Below are 21,725 nucleotides of genomic sequence, written 5' to 3'. Positions count from 1 at the left end.
CCTATACGGTAGTTTTACATACGTTGAATCTTCGAAGAGCGTTTAGTTTGATCACATTTATAAAAGAGAGATACAGCTGTAGGATTATTTCTGGAAAAATACGAGCTGCTGGAGGCAGGCAGTGGGACCGAACTACAGCACGAGCACACAACACATCATCGCATTAATCCATTCGTGTTTTTTACATTATGCACGTACACGGCGATTGCCAACAAAACACAGACAAATGACTTGGTTTCACTTACCGCGTGCGGTTCATGTCTGGCATCTTTTAGCACTGGGACCGCGCCATCTATCAGTTTCAAACGATCTCCAAATCCAGCGTTATACCCACCGTTTATATAACATCCATCACTGAAATGCCGTGAACAAACACACCTCAAACTTCTCTCCCTATCGCAAGAGTAACGAGCTGCAGTGCAGACCCACAAGCTTGACACAGAACAGCCAATCTTGATGGTAGGCGGGTCTTACTATCGCTCGTTGGTTGGCATGTGGATGGGCTATGTCTTTCGCCTCGCTGAGCTTTTCCGGGAGAGTTGCCCAATAAAAGGAATAGGATCCAGACTTATAAAAAACTTTCCGAAACAAGTTGGAGTGCTGGGGGAGTGTATCAAGCACAAAAATACAACGTCATATGTCCAACTCGTTTCTTAACAAGTTTACCAATTTAAGCATGAGAAGCCAGCACGAATGCATGAAACGGCGTTAAATCCCCCCTTTAAAAAAAACCCCTCATCTGTGATTTTCTTTTTTATAGGTTAGCAACTTTGGGTTTGTATATAACTTTTCTCATTCTGTCCCCGCAGGACTTTGTGTTCTATGCCCAGCGTTTGCGCATTAATAAGAGGATTCTAGCCCTGTGCATGGGGAACCATGAGCTGTACATGAGACGCCGTAAACCAGACACCATCGAGGTCCAGCAGATGAAGGCACAGGCCAAAGAAGAAAAGAACCACAAGAAGATGGAAAGGTGAGAGCGGGCAAGAGAGGTCGATTTAGGGTTTAGGGTTAACAATTAGCATCATAAAAACCAGCATGACCATCAAGGAAATTCATAGTTCACCAAGTAAACACCCTCTTGTCATTTCAAACCTGTATGACTTTCTTTCTTCTTCAGAACACAAAAGAAGATATTTTGAAAAAATGTTGTTAAATGGACCCCATTCACTTGCATTGGTTTTGTGTCCATACAATAGCAGTGAATGGGTGCTGGCGCTGTTCGGTTACCAACTTTGTTCAAAATATCTTCTTTTGTGTTCTGTGGAAGAAAGTCATAAAGGTTTGAAATGACAAGAGGGTGAGTAAATGATGACAAATTTTTCATTTTTGGGTGAACTATCCCTTTAATGTTCTTTTCAGAAGGTTCCTTAAGTTGATAAGTGGTTTGTTGTTCATCATCACAGTGCCTTCGAAGGACAAGTTCCTCTTCTAACAAGTGTGTCTGTTTTTGTGTTTAACCTAACGGGCACTCACACACACCCTCATATTGCAGGGCAATGCTGGAGGACGAACGGAAGAAGAGAGAGCAAGCAGAAAAGGAGAAGGAGAAGATCGAGAAAGAGAAGGAGGAGCTGATGGAGAAACTCAAAGTGATAGAGGAACAAACCAGAAAAGCTCAGCAAGGTGAAGTGGACAGAGTGAGACGTACTGCTTGTATTTTTGCATTACTTAATCAATAATTCCTCATTTTTGTGTTTGTGTGCAGAGTTGGAGGAGCAGACCCGCCGGGCGCTTGAGCTGGACCAGGAGCGTAAAAGCGCTCAAGAGGAGGCGGAGCGTCTGGAGCGAGAGCGCCGCCTGGCGGAGGAGGCCAAAGCGACTCTGCTGCAGCAGTCCGAGAACCAGATGAAGAACCAGGAGCATCTGGTTAGCTACCATGACAACCACTTTATACAATATCAGCCACCATGGCAACAAAGTTCTCCATGACAACTTCACAACAACACCTATACAGCAGCTCCACATGCAGTAGGTCGCTGTGGTGACCCCACAGAGCGGGATAAGCCGTTGCCATAGTAACAAAAATATTTCAAAAATATTTCCAAACATCACCTGACCACAGAATGTAAGGCAACCACAATTACATATATACTCTGCGACTCTGAGAATGTGTGGGTCTGTTTGTGTGTTCGGACAGGCGACTGAACTGGCAGAGTTAACCTCGAAGATCTCATTGCTTGAAGACGCCAAAAAGAAGAAAGAGGAAGAAGCAACAGAATGGCAACAGAAGGTAAACATGGTTACTTGTCATTCCTAGCAGATGCTTGATATAAAAAGCTAACTAAAAACACACCGACAGAAGCCTAAAACTGTGCGAAGAAGCAAAGTTACATCCAACCACATAATGTTTGATGTCTTAAAGTGATAGTTCACCTAAAAATGAAAATTTACTCACTTTCTTGTCATTTCAAACCTGTATGACTTTCTTTCTTCTGCAGAACACAAAAGAAGATATTTTGTTAACTTGCTCCCATTCACTTGCATTGGTTTTGTGTCCATACAATAGAAGTGAATGGATGCTGTTCGGTTACCAACTTTCTTCAAAATATCTTTTGTGTTCTGCGGAAGAAAGAAAGTCATTCAGGTTTGAAATGACTAGAGGGTGAGTAAATGATGACATAATTTGATGACATTTTTGGGCGAACTATTAATGAATGAATGAGGCATTTATATAGCACTTTATTGTGTATTGCTGTACACCCAAAGCGCTTTACAATCATATGAGGGGGGGGGTCTCTCCTCAAACCACCACCAGTGTGCAGCATCCACTTGGATGATGCGACGGCACCCACAGTACAACGGCACCAGTGCGCTAATCCACACACCTAGGCTATAGGTGGAGAGGAGAGAGAGATATTACTTTAAATACAGGAAAACTGGAGACTTAGGATCAGGGCAATGAGGAATATTGAATTTTATTTATATGCATGAATATACCTAACCACAGCAATATATAAAGTGTCCCTTAAACATTTTAGACCATGCAAAATATTTTCATCTCCATTTATGGATTTGTTGCCATGGACTATTCAGTTCAAATGAAAAATCAGCTTCAATGCATGATTATTTTACATATAAATAGTGATGATAGAAGAAGAGAGATTATAAAAAATTATGAAAAATACAATGCATGTTATTATTGCAATTTTCAATTGTACATTGAAAAAATGTAATTGATCATCTATCTGACTACATGTGGTATGACACCGTTTTGATTTTGTTTTAATGGATTGCTGTATGTTCCTTACAGGCCATCGTAGTGCAGGAGGACCTGGAGAAGACAAAAGAGGAGCTGAGAAATAAAGTGACGGCGATCCACGTGACCGAGCCCGTGCACAGCGAAAACGATAACGACGAGGGTGACGAGAGCAGCGCAGAGGCCAGCGCCGAACTCACCTCTGCAGCCGCTTACAAAGACAGGAGCGAGGAGGAGCGCATGACGGAGGCAGAGAAGAATGAACGAGTTCAGAAACACCTCCTGGTGAGAAGGAAATCCACTTAGACACAATCACACAGAAAAACTCTCGTCACCGAGTCGTCACCATTCTTTATTCATTCTCTCGCAGGCTCTGACTTCTGAGCTGGCCAACGCTCGGGACGAGACCAAGAAGACCCAGAACGACATGATCCACGCAGAGAACGTACGAGCAGGACGCGACAAGTACAAGACGCTTCGCCAGATCCGCTCTGGAAACACCAAACAGCGAATCGACGAGTTTGAGTGCATGTAATTTACCACCGTAGGCCAGCAGGGGGCACTACAGCCTGCCTTGCGTGTCATATCTGCAGAGAAACTACAGTACCCACAACGCACCACTCCAACAGCCAGACAGGCCGAACAATAAAGCCAAATATAGAATAATGCTGCACAATTCACAATCCCTTTAATTCAGAGGCATTGTTTGGGTTACTGCATCATGATAGAGGAGATTTATTCCTTGCTTTGTGTTTTGACATAGATGTAGCTCTTTTATTAGAAAACATATTAACGGTTTGCTGTTTGGCTGAACTAAAGGGTTTTCATTCATTCAAATTGAGGACGAGCAGAACTGGATTCCCTGAGCATTGAAGTAGATAAACATTCCATTTTAAGGATAGATTGAGAAAGCACACTCCGGAGAGGAAGGACCAACCGTATGCCAGCATACCAGGACCGTAATTCAAAGTAGTTGACATTTTATTAAACTACACAGTGCCATTGTGATGGTGTAATAGCCTAGCTATGATGAGTTGCTGTAACATTGCATCTCTGTGCCTTTTCTAATTAGAAAACTACAGTATTGATTAAAACACATGCTTAAGACCTGCTGCCTGCTGCCAATGAACCACTCAGCCAAAACAGGTGGCCCGCGAGAGCAAAAGTGTGTGTGTGTGTGTGTGCGTGTGTGTGTGTGTGTGTGTGTGTGTGTGTGTGTGTGTGTGTGTGTGTGTGTGTGTGTGTGTGCTCGCATGCGTGTGCGTGTGTGTGTGGGAGAGAGAGTGTATGTGAAGTTTGTGATTCCTATTAAAATTTAGTTTAGTTATAGTTTCTCACTGCTGCAGGTATGTGGCCGCTCCCTGTTTAAGCCTTTTCACTGAAGAGAAGAGAAAATATCAAACTGTATTTTTAGTTTAGTTTTAATCGTATTCTTATTTTAAGCTTTTTTTCTTAGAGACTGTTTTTTTGAGGCATTTGATTCCTTTTTGCAGTATTATTTCGAAGGATCCTTTATTAGACACTTCTAAGCATCTTCTGGGATAACATTTCTCCCTTTATGTCTGAACAGTATTTACCCAGAGTGAACAGTTTTCGAGTAGCCCCGCACCTGTAGGCAGTGCCTTAGTTGATTTTTGTAATCTATAATCATTTTTATTCATGCGACGATATGCCGCACTGAAGCAATATGACGTCCCTGGCTGCTTTTGAAGAATTTATTCTTTGTTTGGATCTTACACTTGAATAATCTGAGCTGTTTTGATATATAAGAACAGAGGTCTCTTTTATGCTTGTTCTTATCATATATAGCTTGTTAGCTGGGTGACGTGACATCATTCAGAATTGGACGTTTCCCGCCATTTGGCCGCAGCTGGCTCCTCGTCAGCCGATCACAGAAAATATTGCTGCTTATCATGTTTTCATCGCAACTGTCAATAAAAAATTAAAATCGTCAGTTTTATGGCCAGTGTTATTTGTGGAGCGTATTGCACTATGTGTCGACAAAACCTAATCCAATATGGACGGAAAGAAATATCTGTCAAAGTCTCTATTTAAATTAAAAAGTTAATACCAGCCACACCTTTTCAGTTGTTTTTTTTAAGAAAACGCTGGATTAATAAAATCCTCAAAAACTTTTTATTCAGACAATAGCAGATTCCATTTAATGAAAACAATACTCATTTAGAATATAATAGGTGCCGTTTAAACAGTGCTTTACGTGATTTCAGCTGTTTACAACCCTTTTTAACCTAGTTATTTTAATATTTTGATTTTACAGCAGACAAATCAGCAAATGTAAACAAAAAATGGCAGATAATTGTTCCAATTTCTAGTCTGTCTAGTTTTATGCATTCAACAGCAGAGGGCATTATTTAGCTTTATTCAAGTTAGTTCCAGTATTAACGAACTGTGGAAAGGGCCCCCTAAAATTTCTTGTTATATCTATATTGAGCACAAATAAAAGTAATGTTATTTAGGCTAATGAAATAAGGTTCTTATTTTTGACCCAGCAAATGCTTAGTTATACACTACAAGTAAAAGCTGATGTCTGAAAATAGCAGAGAACATATGTTCCACAATTCCACATGATTATCTAGCCTACAGTTTACTTCACAATCTGTCAGCGTCTCAAGCCGGGAGAGCGGTGACGGAATGTATTTTGTCGTCTATGATCAGCAACAGATGAGAGGTGTGGTACGTTTACACGATGAAAAATGGAAAAGTTTTTCCTTTGCGTTTTTGAAAAGTGTCACGTATGACGGCATTTTCAAAATCTGCATTTACACGGACCCAGGAAAACTGATAAAACGCCGTAGTACAGTCGTGGCCAAAGGTTTTGAGAATGACAAATATTAATTTTCACAAAGTCTGCTGCCTCGGTTTTTATGATGGTGAATTGCATATACTCCAGAATGTTATGAAGAGTGATCAGATGAATTGAATTTTATTGTGAAGTACCTCTTTGCCATGAAAATGAACTTGCCTGAAAAACATGTACATTCCATTTCAACCCTGCCACAAAAAGACCAGCTGACATCATGTCAGGGATTCTCTGGGTAACACAGGTGAGAGTGTTGACGAGGACAAGGCTGGAGATCACACTGTTGAATTAGAATAACAGACTGGAAGCTTTAAAAGGAGGGTGGTGCTGCAAATCATTGTTCTTTCTCCGTTAACCATGGTTACCTGAAAGGAAGCATGTGCAGTCATCATTGCTTTGCACAAAAAGGGATTCACAGGCAAGGCTATTGCTGCTAGTAAGATTGCACCTACATCAACCATTTCATCAGAAACTTCAAGGAGACAGGTTCAATTGTTGTGAAGAAGGCTTCAGGGTGCCCAAAAAAGTCCAGCAAGCGCCAGGATGGTCTTCTACAGTTGATTCAGACTGCCAAAGATGAGAAGTAATTGTCCCTTGTGCAATCTGGTTGCTAATTGGTGGCCATTTTTTAAGTAATTTATTATTCTATCCATAGATGTTTTGTATTGTCTGAGTCTGTTGTAATCTCTGCTTTCAAATTGCCGACAAGGGATCTTAAAGCTTGAACTTGATGTGCCTGCGCACATACACGGTTACAAGCCAAAAGTGCTTTTTTAATACCCTTATTCGACGTATAGAGAATGTGAAGCTACCAATGTTGGGGAAGCTACTTTAAAATTGTAGTTAAGATACAAGCTACTCATAAATAAAAGTAGATAAGTCACAGCTTAGCTACCCATTTGAAAAAGTAGTTAGCTACACTACAAGTTACTATAAAAAAGTAACTAGCTTCTTTGAAACTACTTTTATTTTTTACCATCTCACATGAAAAAAATATAGGAGTATAGTATTTATTATAGCAAACTGTATAGTAAATTTCCTTGATACAGAACCGTTTTTTACTTCACCACAGTAAATGTTAAATTATAGTTAGTTTATACATAAATATAAATTATATATGTATACATTTACTATAGCTATAGATAATACAGAATACTGTATGTTAATAGAGTGTGATAATTACCATAATATTCTACAGCTGTAATATACTAGCCCACAGTTTACTATACTCAGTAACACATATTCAGGTGTTTCACATCACATAAAATATTGTAGTGTACTTTAGTCTTTACTAATGTTTTAAATAAATGAGAAGTTTAAAACAATAATACAATACCATTATCGTGTTATTGTTTATTTATTGTTTTAATTTCATAAGATTCATATTTAATACTTAATAGGATGGGTGTGTCGAACTTTAAATATTTACCGACTCATGTACGTCCTTTACGATCTCTTCTCAGTGAAGCGTAAAGCCGCAATACATAGTTGATGGCGATAATGAACCATTTCAGCTTGTGATACAGTAAGAAGAAGCCTTCTACACAGCGCTGCTCTGAAGCAGGGCCGTTTCTAGCTGTTTGGCCCCTATTTTTTCAAACTCTGAGGTATAGAGATTCCTAACTTTTTCATATATTCTTTGACGATGCAGCAGTCTGTTACATTTTAAGAGGAAAGCAGGCTAGAGTACATTAATAAATGCAACAGATACAGTGTGTTCTTGAAAAATGTTTAATGTAAACTTTGAGGTGGCATAACATAAAAAAGCTTTAACCCACCATTCCAAAACAGTAAAAAATAAATAACTAAACTTACTTAAATAAGTATATAATGGACCAGCATCCATGCTGATGGTCCTGCTGCTTGCTCGTCAGAAGCTGATGAAGGTCCCCCTGGCTCTCCTTGAACTGGACCTCCGAAGTATTTCAAAATTGCTACTGCAAAGACAAAGCTCCTTAGGTTACCAAGCAATCAAAAGCAAATATTCATATCATATAACTGCAGCTGTGTTGCACTATGCAAAAAATTCTGAATCTGTTTTTATATTAAACATTACAATATACAGTGTCCCTGTTTAAGCATCTACCAGTTTTTTCTGTGTTTATCTCCACATTATACTAGCTAATTAATAAAAATGAAGGTAAATGAGTGATGAGCACCATATGATATGAAGGGAATATGTTTGCATATATCTTGCAGTGCATTACAAAGTGGACAACTAGCTGTCCTATTCAGTACAGGACACTTTAAATGTACAGGTTTGTTCAAATTAGTAAACCACATTGTCACAATATATATTCTAATAAATTTGGCAAGGGGAATTCAACCAAGTCAGCAGATTTGTCCAGTAACCAAACCACAGTAAATAAAAATACAATAGAGCAAAGAATTGGATAATATTTCATAGCCCAGTGATCATTTAAAATTCATAGTGCACTATGAATAATCCACTGCTACTACTACTACTATTACTACTAAAAGTAACAATAATCAGTCTGATAATAATTGGTTTTATTTATAAAATAGTAGCACAGGTCTATGCTTGAGACACATTTATTTGAGCCTTTTTGTAAAGCAAACTCTGGATAAAGCTGACTTTATTTACATACAAACAAACAATCATAGCCCGTTAGCTGAGGTAGCTCACATTTATCTGAGGATAGCTGAGCTAGCCAGCATGACAAAAGTAGCAAACTAACTTGTTCAACAGTTGGCATTATGTGTCCCCCTCCACCCACATCAAATGCCTTACCTTTATCCTGTGATCATTTTTCTTCATCGGTTTTCTTCTTTTTGCGTTTCTCTGCACCAGACGCATAAGTACGTTTCGATGACATTGTAATTAGCGTCTACCGTTATTCTCATCACTTCAGTGGAAGGTGGGCGGCTGTCAATCATCCCGTCAGACCTGTCGGCAGACGTCACTTACCACGTGACAGCCCAGCCCAAAGGTGATTTTGACCTGATTACCCCATGAACACTTACATGCTTTGCAAATGAATGCATAATGAATGCATGCAATACATGCAAATAAAGACACTTTTAATTCTCCAAAATATAATAAAATATGAGGCTGAACTTGCAGTTTGGGGGGCCCCTGGTGGCTGCGGGGCCCTATGCAGCCGCATTGTCCGCATATAGCAAGAAACGGCTCTGCTCTGAAGGCAGAACGGAATGTAAATCAAATCAAATTCCTTTATTGTCACTCAACCACATACACAAGTGCAACAGTAGGTGAAAAACTTGAAGGTGAAAAATGTAGCTTTTGGTTGCATTTTCAGTCCCCCAAAACGCTGTGTGTTTTAACGAACGGCCAAAACGCATAAAAAGTTTTAAGTTGAATACAGCGTCGTATTACGGAGCCCCTTTAGGGACATGGGGTGGAAAAAATATGAGTTTTTTTAAACTATTTTTTTAAAGGTTTTACGTTATCTCGCAAAACTTTTGCGTTCTCTCGCAAAACTTTTGCGTTCTCTCGCAAACATATTTGCGTTATCTCGCAAAACTTTTGCGTTCTCTCGCAAACATATTTGCGTTCTCTCGCAAAACATTCAAACGTCCTGTTGTCCCGCTCCGTACATTAACAATGGAGCGGTTCAGAGTAGATTCCCGGACCAATAACTCGTGAGCTAAACGTTGTTATAACACAAATAACACATAATTCCTTAGACAATGATCTACAACCTAGTCTTCCTCAAAACGAGAATATAAATTGATCTCTATATGAGCAGGCGACATGGACAAGTCCAAAGAAACCGTCTGCAAAGTGACTGTAAATCCGAAAAGCGTTACTACAAAAATAGTCATTAATAACTTAAATGTTACACACTGTGGTCTCACCAAATTCAGTTTACACATTAATGCTCTCCTGCTGAATTTAAACTGGTTTTAGTTATACTACAGTATGTAGCACTGAAGTTAATGACTATTTTTTGTAGCCTAATGATCTTCGGGTTTTGCACTTTACAGACGATCCCTTCGGTCTTGTCTCAGCCGGCTCCCGCCTGAGATCAATACAAGGCTTGATTTGTGGGAAATTAAGTTAAAATTCATTGTTTACGTTACATAGAATGAGGTGTCATTTGTGTTATAAGAACGTTTAGCTCACGAGTTATTGTTCCGGGAATCTGTGACTATAGACCAATGTTTATGTATGGAGCTAGTCTTAAATTCTGCCAGCGGGACATTAAACATGAAGTGTTCAAAATGTTTTGCGAGATAACTCAAATATGTTTCCGAGAGAACGCAAATATGTTTGCGAGAGAACTCTTGATCGTGACTAACCCAGGAAACATGTTATTTCTACAGAGGACAAGTAAACACATTTGTCAAAAGTTTTAAAAATGGTAGGCTGACATTTTAAAAAGAAGTTTGATGGATTTAGGATTTAGATCAGCAGCAACACTGTAAAAAGTCGTAGTAGATTTCATGAAATTAATTGAGTAAAGTTCAAATTAATTCAACTTAATTTTATCATGTTCAAACTACTTAAACTTGTATAACGGAACTTTACTTGAATGCTTTTAGTTAATTTCACTAACTGAGCAGTGAATTTGGAGTTCCCAGCATGCTTTGCATGCGAAAGCATTAGGATAGTAATTTTTGTGAAAAAAGTGCTATTTTATGTGCTTTACAATAAAATGAAAGACTTGATAGTGTTGTTCAGATGTCTTTAAGATTTAGAAGAGATTTTATTTTTGAGAAGAGTGGTGCGTGGGCATATGGGAGAGCTCATGATGTGCGTTTTTTTTCACTCAGTGAACAGTAATGGTGCTAAATCCAGTACTGAGACAACTCTCAGCTTACTTGTACATCATATATGTTAATAAATGTTAAACTGAAGTTAAAAAAAGATCAAGAAGTTAACTCCAATGCTCAAAATAAGTATTTCTTCTTGTTTTTTTTAAGTTTATCATGTTACATGTGCTTAAATAATTTAGACAATTTTACTTGATTTAGTAAGTAAAATTTTAGCACTGGCACCGCGCCATCTGTCATTCTCAAAGTAGTTTGGTTCGTACGTGGTCAAGACATTTACATACCGGTGTTGTGCCGAAAAATGACTCCTGCCAAATTATGACTCCCCCATTCCCCACTAACATTAGGTGTTAGGATTAGGTGTGGGGGAGGGGTTAGGGTTAGCTAATCCCCTTCAAAATCAACGAGGGGAGTCGTAATCTGATGGGGAGTCAAAATTCGGCACAACACCAGCATTGAAACTCCTCTGTCAACCCTGTATGTAGGGACTTAACATGCGAGAAAGACTGCTCACACAGATATGAGGAGTTAAACACGGCGCATCCATACTGACGCGTCGCAGTTTGCTTCCATCTGCTCACCGGATACTTTGCTGCATGTGTTTTTAAAACTTTTTTACATGTGATTATAGCGAGGCAACGAGTTCTGTATCATACGCCACAGAGAGCCGCAACTTTCAATAAAAGCATGACGCTCGCTCTTCTAAACTCATAGCCGTAGCTTGAATCTGGGCTGCGGGCGCCAGAGGTTACCATAGAAACGCTGTTTGCCGCTATTGATTAGTGTTGTGACGCGCTTGCGCATAGCACTGCATACATGTATTGGCCAGGACAACCTAAAATATACATATATATAATGATATTTTTAACAATCAAATGATGGTGAAGGGTACCTGCATGGCGAGCCACATGATTTTTTTTAAAGAGCCACGATTTCTCCCGACCACTGCTCTAGAAGGCCACTGTTATCAACTGAAGGTTAAAATCCGTCATTTTGGCCTTGAGAAAGCCTCTGGCACCCACAAAGCCAACACTGTCTATTTGTTTATTCATCAAACCATACACCAGGCAGGTATTTAATAAAAGGACCCTGAAGAAAGGTTTTTTTTACTATCCACATGAGTCTGTGTAGATTGTTGTGATACATTCAAAAGGTTTCTTCTCATCACTGTTATGATGGACTTGTAGTAGTACACTAACCTTTGGTTTAAAGCTTTCTTACTGAAGTGATCCCTCAGTCTGTCAAAGATTTTTTTTTCATATTTCCTTATTTCTCTTTCTCTCAGATATTCAAGGTTTTCGCTTGTGAAAAGGTATGAATTATATCAGAGATTTTTCTGGTTTTATAGAAAAATGTGAAGGGCTGCCATTACCTGCAAGAAGCGGGAAAGTGCTTTATTTCACATCACAGACGTGTTTTCCTACTGCGAACAGACTGGCGGAATTTATGTGATTTTCTTTAACAGCAATTCATGAGAGACATGTAAAAATACACATCACGTCTGGTTCAAGACAGGTAGGAACAATTGAAGAAAAATGTATTATGCTGACAACAATACAAGTTAATGGGCAGCATTACAATCACAGCGTTTCTTCGGGCCTTAGTTTAAAACCTTTATATTGCATGATTTTAGATTTCCCTAGCGAGCTACTAGATTTAAAAAATACTGAAAGAAGTCATTTTTGGTCTCCGACTGCAAGTATTTTCAATCACTGGTAAAATGTTTGAGTAGAATAATGTTTGTTCATGGTTTGCATTTCCTTGTGGGACGGTGTAGGCTACATGTGGGGAACTGTTCAGAAAATTCAGGAAACAAGAACGACCTGGAGTATTGTTCGAAGAATTTCATGAGAATTCATTTAGAAAGAAAGAACTTAAGTGAAGAACTGAAGTGCTTAGGACTTGTTTTGTGGTATTGCATCATATTCTTTACTAATAACATTTTACTTTTGCAAAATAAAAACTCTTTAGTGTATTGTACTTTATGTTGAAAGTAATCTAGACGTTTTACTTGAATCCAAAATCATATTATTGTTATTATCCAAAACCAGTTGTAACATGAATGTGTATAGTTGAGGTTATGTCATCAGGTTTTTAGTGCAGGATTTAAGAGGATGCAGAAATGTGCAAAGACACAATTTACCAGGAACACCATTAAAAAGTGAACTGCAGAACAAATGTTATATATCATGTAGATATACAAGATATCGAGTCTGCCGAGTGTGAGATGAAGATGAACAATTATTTTCAGGTTAAGATAACTGTCATGAGCCTCAAGGCTCTTTCTGGCAGTTGTATGCTTGTCCATCACCCTTTCTAAGCCTCTATAATTTTAATGCAAATCTTTAATTTGGCCTTTTTTGCCTAACATTAAATGTAAATATAATGAAATGACATGTTGTTAATGAAATGAAGGCTTAGGATTTAACTACCCAAAACATTGGTTCCATTCAAAGACCACAAACTGTTAAAAGCAGGTCAGGAATGAAAACGTGACACTGTTGATGTTTTTGAGTTTTTGTTAGTGAAGAAGAACGTAGCTTTGCGATTGCGTAAGAAAGTAAAGACAATGATGTAATTTTGTGTCATTTGTAGACTTGCGCTAATGGCCGAAAGCATTATGACTGCTCACATGAAGAATGAACTGCGTATAAAGAAGGCCTTTAAGTCCAAACATGCTTAATGGCACATACAGTATATGTGTATGAATTTCACATATGCAAAACTCATGTGGTCACTTGAATTGTAGTTTTGGAACGTCTTTGTGGATACCAAGTGTGTAATAAAATGTTGGCCACAGGTAAATGTAAAATGAATGTGCTTTTTTGTTGAGTGTTAAGATATATAGTTAGGAACATCTAATTGGTGGTGTCCATTAAAAAGTGATAATTGTGTGTTTATTTTACAAGATTTACACAATTTTTAACTGAAATGATTTTTATATCTTTTCATGAACTTAATATGATAAGCTCAGTTGGAGTGTGCACTGAGTCATTTTGAGTGTTTAGTCTGATGTTCTCTATGATCTCTCTCTATCTTTTAGCTTTACAAAACTGTGACTAAGACTTTCTCCAACTTGTTTATTTTCTATAAAATGACCATGACCTATAAGACCAAGGTTTATTATCTCTTATTTTCTGTGTGTGTGTGTGTGTACAACCTTGACCACCTCATCGAGCTTTCAGATTTCTCCTAAAAAAAAAAAACATTCAGAAATGAGATTTGAGCCTCCCCAATAACACTTGTAGACAGGCGAACGGATCACAAACACACACAGCATGGCCTATCGTGCTCGCATAAGGAGCTTCATCTGTTCAAGTTTGGTCCACTCAAGATCTGCGATGATGCTCACGAGACCTCTTCACACACTTCCCAAACTCTGCAGTCAGTCCCAGCTAAATGGGTAAGCCTTTATCTTCATCAGTGCAACAATGTCTGTTTTTGTTCGTATTTGTACATTTGATTTAATGCATGAATTTTAGCTGCACTTACAATGTACTCTTTTCTTCGTAAACATTACGACAATTACATGAACTATACTTGACCTAAAAACAGCAGATTTTCTAAAATGACATTTAAAAAATGTCATGCAGGATTGCTATTACATAAGACATATAGAATTACACAAATATAAGGATCTTAATCATGCTTAGTACCTGGATTGTGACCTTTAAGGGACAGTTCAAAGGATAGTGATGATGTGTGTGTATTTGGGAAATTGCGTGTCTGTAGTTAGTAGAAAATGAAATGCCTTGGAATTCAGTCTGTCTTGACTTGCCTGTTTCCAGCCTTCTGCTTCTCCTCTTAAGATTTCCAGTCTGCTTCTGGTCTTTGCTTTCATCTCGCTTTTCCTTTCCAACACATCGCCCTTAAAAAAGTAAAAGGCCTCCATCCAAGGCAATTCCATCACCACCCAAGAAAAAGGCGACCATCTGGCCGGCCCAGCTCAGACAATTCCATCCCAACCGAGAGCAAAGACGGACTACCTGTCACATAAATGCTAAATTTACAATACTTGGTATTTAATGCTAAACTTACATCACATGACAGCAGTTTGAAGTTATGGCTGCACTCAGTGACTTTGATTGGAGGTTGCTGGGTGGGTGTTTGTAGGGAGTGGGGGGGCTTGTTGGTTGTGGTTCGGGGCGTTTCATTTGTTGGGACTGTGTGGGTCTGGTCTGGTTGGTCTTGTTTTGTGGTCGATGTCGGACAACAGAGGAATAAAGTTAATTATGCCATTACTACTTTTCCCTGGTTGTTCCTCTGTTGTCTGTTGTTGATCACGGAATGGGACCGGGTTGGACCTGCACGGTTTCGGCAGGTGGGGCTTCCTGGGTCGCGGCTCGTGGGCTCTCCCTATTCTTCGTGGACGTTGCTCGGTGGCTTTGGTCGGGGTCACTGAGTGCAGCTATGACACGTCAGAGGAGATCTGGCCCTCCCGGCTGAGCCTGGTTTCTCCCGAGATTTTTTTTTTCTCCATTATTCATCATTGGAGTTTGGGTTCCTCGCCACAGCAGAGCAGTGCAGTGTTGGCTTGCTCACCGGGAGACTGCATTTATTTATTTATTTATTTATTCATTTATTTATTAGATATTATTTATTATAATGATCTTGCTTGGTCTATAAACACCATGCACTGTGCTGTGTTTTACCTTTCTGTGTTTTTCTAATTTGCTCCTGTAAAGCTGCTTTGGAACAATGCACATTGTGAAAAGCGCTATATAAATAAAATTGAATTGAATTGAATTGAATTGAATAAAACCATACAGCATACCTATGCACATTGTAGAAATAGTTTTAATACCAAGACTCTATTTGTACTATTTACAACTATCACATGTAAACAAATGGACAGTGCTAAAGACGTAGTAGACAGTTAGTAGAAATGAACTTTTTAGGATATTTTTTAAACCACATTCGATTTATACTGTAAATGCTATTCTGATGTTCTGAAGGGCCGTTTCTCAATATGCGTTCTTCAGCAGTCTTGTGTCCTCGTGTTCTCGCTCTATGTCGTCAATAACCATCAAAGTCTGGTTCCAATACTCAAGAACAGAGAACGCATGAAAGTACCTGGATGTGTTCTCGATATCAAGGATGCATCGTATACAGCCTTGCGCATACGGAATCCGCTTGAAGTCACTGTGGCGCGTCCGAGGCTGCCTCGCAAGACCAATTCTGTCATGCATGCAGTGAACACTTGATACTCGGCATGGTATAAACTCATTGCTTGAAGTGCCTGACATGAAAAGGTCATGGGGTGTCATGAATAATTATGAAAGGCAGAACTGAGAACCCCATGATTTTAAATGTACATATGAAGACGTTCAACTGTGACTCAATGGTAATTTTTTAACAATGTAAAATAAAAATAGCTCGAAAACATCACCAAGTGCTTTGCTCTCGCAATTCAAATAATAGATGTTTTCCATCGTGTGCAACACACAGAGCATCAGATTTGTGAGCCAGTGTGTGAAAATCGAATTCTGAGATAACAAGCATCAAAGTTCGATTTCAACTATTCATTTCACTATAATTTCAATCTTTGACATGGCCTCATTCAGTCAGCATTAAAGGTCCAATGTGTAATTTCTTGGAGGGTCTATTGACAGAAATGCAATATAAAATACATAACTATGTCTTCAGAGACGTATAAAGACCTTACATAATGAAGCGATATGTTTGTATTACCTTAGAATGAGCTATTTCTACACCGCGGGTCCCCTTACATGGAATTCGCCATGTTGTTTCAATTACAGCAGCCTTTAACAAACAAACTGCCCTACAGAGTGCGTTTCATAAATACATTATCTCCTTCGGCAAAGAAGCGAAAATGTGACATCATCCTAGTTCTGTGTCAGCCACCGTTGTGCTTCGAAAGGGAGGGGTGAGCGGTGGAGTGAGCCGTTGGTTGCAGTTCGCAACCTCACAACTAGATGCTGCTTAATTTCATACACTGGACCTTAATGTCAACGTCATATTTTCACAGAAGGTTCTTTACATTATTTAGGAAATAGTTTTCTCACAGAGTGGGTCACATGTTTGCATTTTCATTACCTTTTTAAAGTCAGCCGATTAGGACCACTTTTCACAACCCACACTCTCGCCACCAGGGTACCACAGAGATCAAAACTCCTTTTCTCGACCTACACCAGATAAACGATCAACCAATCAATGGTGTTGCTTATCCCCGCTGCACTGATGAAACATGACTCATAATCCCCATATCTCTGTGTTTCTAAAAAGAACGCTGTATGCGTGCCTGCTAATATTGAACTTGTTGGCTAGCGATGACACATTAACAGCACACACACTAAGATTTTCTTTCAATTAAATGAACAGGACACGTATTTAGATCTGCAGATGTCTAATTGCAAATAGCCTAATAACAGTCTGTTGAAGAAAGATTCATGCAGTGAGAAGACTTTTTCAAAGGGCATTTGACTAACATCACGCCATTTGCTTATGAAAACAAAGTTAAATGAACATTTTTTTAAATGAACGAGTTCAAATTAATATTAACCTTCAAATTTTCTTTCATAATTATTTTCTTTGTCTTGTCTGTTAAAATGTAATTCCTGTCATAACTGTAAAAGACCAGAAGATCATAAGCGTGGTGAGAAGAACGCATTACTTTCGCATTATTACTTTCACATTTGGTTTCAAATGTCAGAGTTCAGAAATACTGCTTCTAAAGCCTTCATATTTATCTTAGAATTTCCGCTTGGTTTTGAAAAAAAAAAAAACAAGAGCTACAGCGGTTTTGTTAATCATTACATTTGACTCATCAACTCAACCACTTCTATTTATGTTGCGATGTGTAGATTTACTTTTAACTTGTTATTTCATTGGTAAGAAGGCATCCGTAATGACAGGAGATTGTGTGTGTTCTCAGTTCCTCAGGCTCGAAAGTGTTGGTGCACTTTGTAAATCAGTCGGGGATGAAAAGCAGTGTCTTTGTTACAGAGGGGGAGAGTCTTCTAGATGCTGTCATCAAGAAAAATCTTGACATCAGTGGATTTGGTAAAGAAACAATATTTGTGACCCTGGATCACAAAACCAGTCTTAAGTAGCACGGGAACATTTTTAGTAAAAGACAAAAATACATTGTGTGGGTCAAAATTATCGATTTTTCTTTTATGCCCAAAATCATTAGGATATTAAGTAAAGATCATGTTCCATGAAGATATTTTGTAAATTTCCTACCTTAAACATATAAAAACTTTATTTTTGTGAGTGGATGGTCTGCCACAGTGCCCCTGATTAACAACTTCAAAGGCAATTTTCTCAATATTTTGATTTTTTTTGCACTCTCAGATTCCAGAGTTTTAAATGGTTGTATCTTAGCCAGATATTGTAACAACTCATATATCTATAGAAAGTTTATTTATTCCGTTTTCAGATTATGTAAAAATCTCATTTTCAAAAAATTGACCCATAAGACTGGTTTTGTTGTCCAGGGTCACATTTTACTTATAAATGTCTGTGTTTGAATGTATAGCTGTGGAAAAAAATAAGAGACCACTCCAAAAAATGATTTCTGAATAAATAAGTACAATTTAAATTTCGGATTCATTCTGTAAACTAGTGTCAACATTTCTCCCAAATTCCAAATGAAAATGTAGCTTTTTATTTGCATTTATTTGTAGAAAATCAAAACGGGACAAACTGGTAAAAAAAGGTGTCGTGTATATTTATGTCTAAACAAAGCATGTATTTACATGTATTTTAGGATTAGTTCAGAAATTAATATATAATGGAAGCAGCCTGAAGTTTCATGCATCTTTGAGTTCTCATCACTGACAGTTCTTGGCCTTTACAAATGAATTGCAAAAAAAAGAAAAAGAGTATTTTTATGTGTGTCTCAGGAGCGTGTGAAGGTACTCTGGCATGTTCCACATGTCATCTGATATTTGAAGAAAGTGTGTATGACAAACTGGAGCCAATGGTGGATGAAGAAATTGACATGCTGGATTTGGCTTATGGACTCACAAAGACGTAAGGCCTTTTGATTACTTCCTTCACACGGTTACGTACTAAATGAATGATCTTCATCTATTCACTTCCCAGATGGTTTTGGGAATGATTTCTGATTCTGCTCTGTCATTGGTTCAGATCTCGTTTGGGGTGTCAGGTGACTGTGGACTGCTGGATGGACGGAATGACAGTTCGTGTTCCCCAAGAGATCAAAGATCTGAGAGGAAAGCAAGAAGCGCAGAGCAGCAAATGATACAATGACGCACACACGTCATTTATTACACAATCAAATTAGTTTTCTTCTAAGAACATGCATTTTTGGTTATTTTACATCCACAATATGACAAACTGAATGTGGCTCACATTCCATACATGCTTGCTACACTACAGTAGGCTACATTAACCTCAACACAAATATTTTCCAGCAGTAGTACTATTGAAGAAGATACTTTGAGAAATGTCTCTTTGGCTTTGTGTCCATACAATGAAAGTCAATGGGAGCCAGTGTTGTCTGTTTACCAAAGATTTTAAAAATATCTAAGAAAGTCAGTCACACAGGTTTGGACTTACAGGAGTATGAATAAATTATTAAAGAATTCAAATGTTCCCTGTATCCCTTTTAAACTGAATCTCACCTATTTTTAGTTACTGTGGGTGAGTTACATGCAGGGTGACTGTGTTTAATGTGTAATGGTTAATGTTGGGGCTATGGTGAAACTTGTTGGTGAACCCCTAGTGGTGAACTTGAGAATTGCATTATTTCCTATGTGTCCTTGAGCAAAACTCTGAATCTCAGTCTCACAACTACAAAACAACTTTCTTTACACCCAGTTCAGTACTTAGAAGGTAGCAGTGGACTGACATCTCTTATTTGTCTTTTATGAATTCCTTCAATGCTTGAACCTCTCATGCACCATTTTAAGGATTCAGACCTAGGCTCACATCAAGGTTACACACTTTTCATTTATGCATTTTACCTAAAGCAACTTACAGTGCATTCAAGTGTATATACATTTTATCAGTATGTCTTGACCTTTGCGGTGCTAACACAATACTTTCACAACCGAGCTTCAGGTAGATACTACAGTTTTAACCAGGTTTATTTCTAAACGAAATGTAGATCTATACATTAGTATTTAGTGCGCTACTGAAGCTAGATAAAATGTGGTAAGATTGAATAAACAGATAACAAACACCCACACACACAGAACACAGAACACACATTTCACAACTGTACTTCAGCTTTCTGTTGTGTATTCAAACAGTTATCAGTTGTGTATTCAAACAGTTATCAGCAGATGTTAGTGTGAACAATGTGCCAAACATGGCTGATTGATTCAAACTGAGAATATGTAAAAATTAGGTTATAGAAGATGGATTCCTTGTACATCAGCAGTAAAAATGAATGCATTACTGAAACATGTGTAGTGTTGCGTTATCTTTTTAATCACATAATTATCCATTTACTATCCATTACACATAAACTATCCATTTATCCACGATGATTGCGCTACATGTAGATTTTTATTTAAACTATTTTATAATAGTTTAGTTTTGTGCATGACAAGTTTCCCACCTCATTTTATTTTATTTCTCTATTATACACTCAAAAGTAAACTTACACAGATACTGCAAACATGGATAAACGTCAAACAGAAGAGCTTGGGTCGAAGCCTTTGGAGACTCGTGCCTCCTCTCTTGGGGTATTTGACAAACTGACACCCCCTTAAATCGAGTGTCAACCACAGTCTGTCAAATACTCTAAGAGAAGAGTCTATATCAGAGAAAGAGAGTTCGAGGGGTTGGAAGACCTGCAGAGATTAAAATATAAATCATGTAATTATCAATAAATCTTAATTATTAATATTCTCTGGTTATTTGGACTGAATAAAGCTAGATATTGTGTAGCAAGAACAGCACCAACATGAAAAAAAAAAACTACATATGGTACAATACAATATATAGACACAAAAAACAAATGAATTAATATAAATGGACAAAACTAATGCAGTCTTCGAGTTTCACATCTCTCCTCTCATTAAGTAGCTTTTTATGCCTGGTGGTTTCTTTCTCTTTCTTTTTGCCCTTATATAAACTTCTCTTTTGCTTAGTTTCTTTCATCTCTATAGCCTCAATGTATTTCTAGTCTAGAGAAGCACAGTTTCAAACCTGTAGGCAGAGTTTCTGTCGGATCTCTCCAGTCCTCAGGGCTCCTGGAGTGGGTCGACTGTGGTTCCGTGGGGCCGTGGCTCCTGGGTGTGTGTGTATCAGACGCGGATGAGTGTGTTGTATGAAACGGACAGCGTGAGCGTTCACTAATAAGCCAACAGCATCAGGAGGAAGTAAAAAAAGGAAGATAACACAACAGCATTAGAGCAGGAAATATCTGAAGGTTAAGAGACAACACTGTGTGTGTGTGTGTGTGTGTGTGTGCGACACACACACACACACACACACACACACACACACACACACACAGTGTGTGTGTGTGTGTGTGTGTGTGTGTTAAAGTGGTTGTGAAATGTAAAAAAAAACAACTCGGAGTTTGCAATAACAGCCGCAAAATCTCCCGCCAAATTACTCCACAAACTGTAGCCCGGTGTATGTGTGTTGGGCTGCAAAATCCTCAGATGACACTCATTTCTCAGAGCTCGTAGAATTTCGAGCTTGTGATGAGCCCCTGGAAATGGGAAATGCTCCATGCTGTCATCTGTATCCATGCATGATGGAAAGGAGGTGCATTTGGAGGCGTTGCTTGAACAGTATCTTCTTTCATTATCACTAATGCGAGTTCTATCACACACACACTTCCAAACCTCAAGCACATACTCACTTTTTGGGGAAGGTGTATTGTTAAAATCACACCAGGTATTCTGGTCAAATGTAGAAAAGCAGGAAACAGTGAACCCCATTCATAAAGAGCTCAGATGTCCCTGTTTCACCTGTTGAGTTTGACCTAGATGAACAGTT

At 38.4% G+C, this 21,725-nt stretch overlaps 2 protein-coding genes across 3 annotated transcripts in view; both read left to right on the top strand.

The window, feature by feature from the left end:
• The window catches only part of msna (moesin a), a 29,537-nt gene extending 24,384 nt beyond the window's left edge, over nt 1–5,153 (top strand). For both annotated transcript variants that reach the window (XM_057363277.1, XM_057363268.1), the window contains exons 9-14: nt 810–973; nt 1,496–1,626; nt 1,709–1,869; nt 2,141–2,233; nt 3,254–3,484; nt 3,570–5,153. In XM_057363277.1, coding sequence (XP_057219260.1) covers nt 810–973; nt 1,496–1,626; nt 1,709–1,869; nt 2,141–2,233; nt 3,254–3,484; nt 3,570–3,734 — 945 coding nt within the window. In that variant the 3' untranslated portion in view covers nt 3,735–5,153. The remainder of the gene's footprint in view (nt 1–809; nt 974–1,495; nt 1,627–1,708; nt 1,870–2,140; nt 2,234–3,253; nt 3,485–3,569) is intronic.
• An 8,966-nt stretch (nt 5,154–14,119) lies between these two features.
• fdx1b (ferredoxin 1b) lies at nt 14,120–20,562 on the top strand. The gene is made up of 4 exons (XM_057349745.1): nt 14,120–14,181; nt 17,674–17,801; nt 18,647–18,776; nt 18,894–20,562. The coding sequence occupies exons 1-4, from the start codon at nt 14,120–14,122 to the stop codon at nt 19,006–19,008; spliced, it is 435 nt and encodes a 144-aa protein (XP_057205728.1). The 3' UTR covers nt 19,009–20,562.
• Nucleotides 20,563–21,725: the final 1,163 nt, after the last annotated feature.

Source organism: Triplophysa rosa, linkage group LG2 (assembly GCF_024868665.1).
Source record: "Triplophysa rosa linkage group LG2, Trosa_1v2, whole genome shotgun sequence".
Lineage (NCBI taxonomy): Eukaryota > Metazoa > Chordata > Actinopteri > Cypriniformes > Nemacheilidae > Triplophysa > Triplophysa rosa.
Note: the sequence above shows the minus strand (reverse complement) of the source record. Positions and strands in the feature narration are given on the sequence as shown.

Excerpts from the sequence above, each read along its gene's own strand:
- fdx1b (XM_057349745.1), top strand. The coding sequence starts at position 14,120 with ATGATGCTCACGAGACCTCTTCACACACTTCCCAAACTCTGCAGTCAG. Across the intron at positions 14,182-17,673 it reads AGTCAGTCCCAGCTAAATGG|TTCCTCAGGCTCGAAAGTGT; the intron begins GTAAGCCTTTAT and ends GTGTGTTCTCAG. Across the intron at positions 18,777-18,893 it reads GCTTATGGACTCACAAAGAC|ATCTCGTTTGGGGTGTCAGG; the intron begins GTAAGGCCTTTT and ends TCATTGGTTCAG.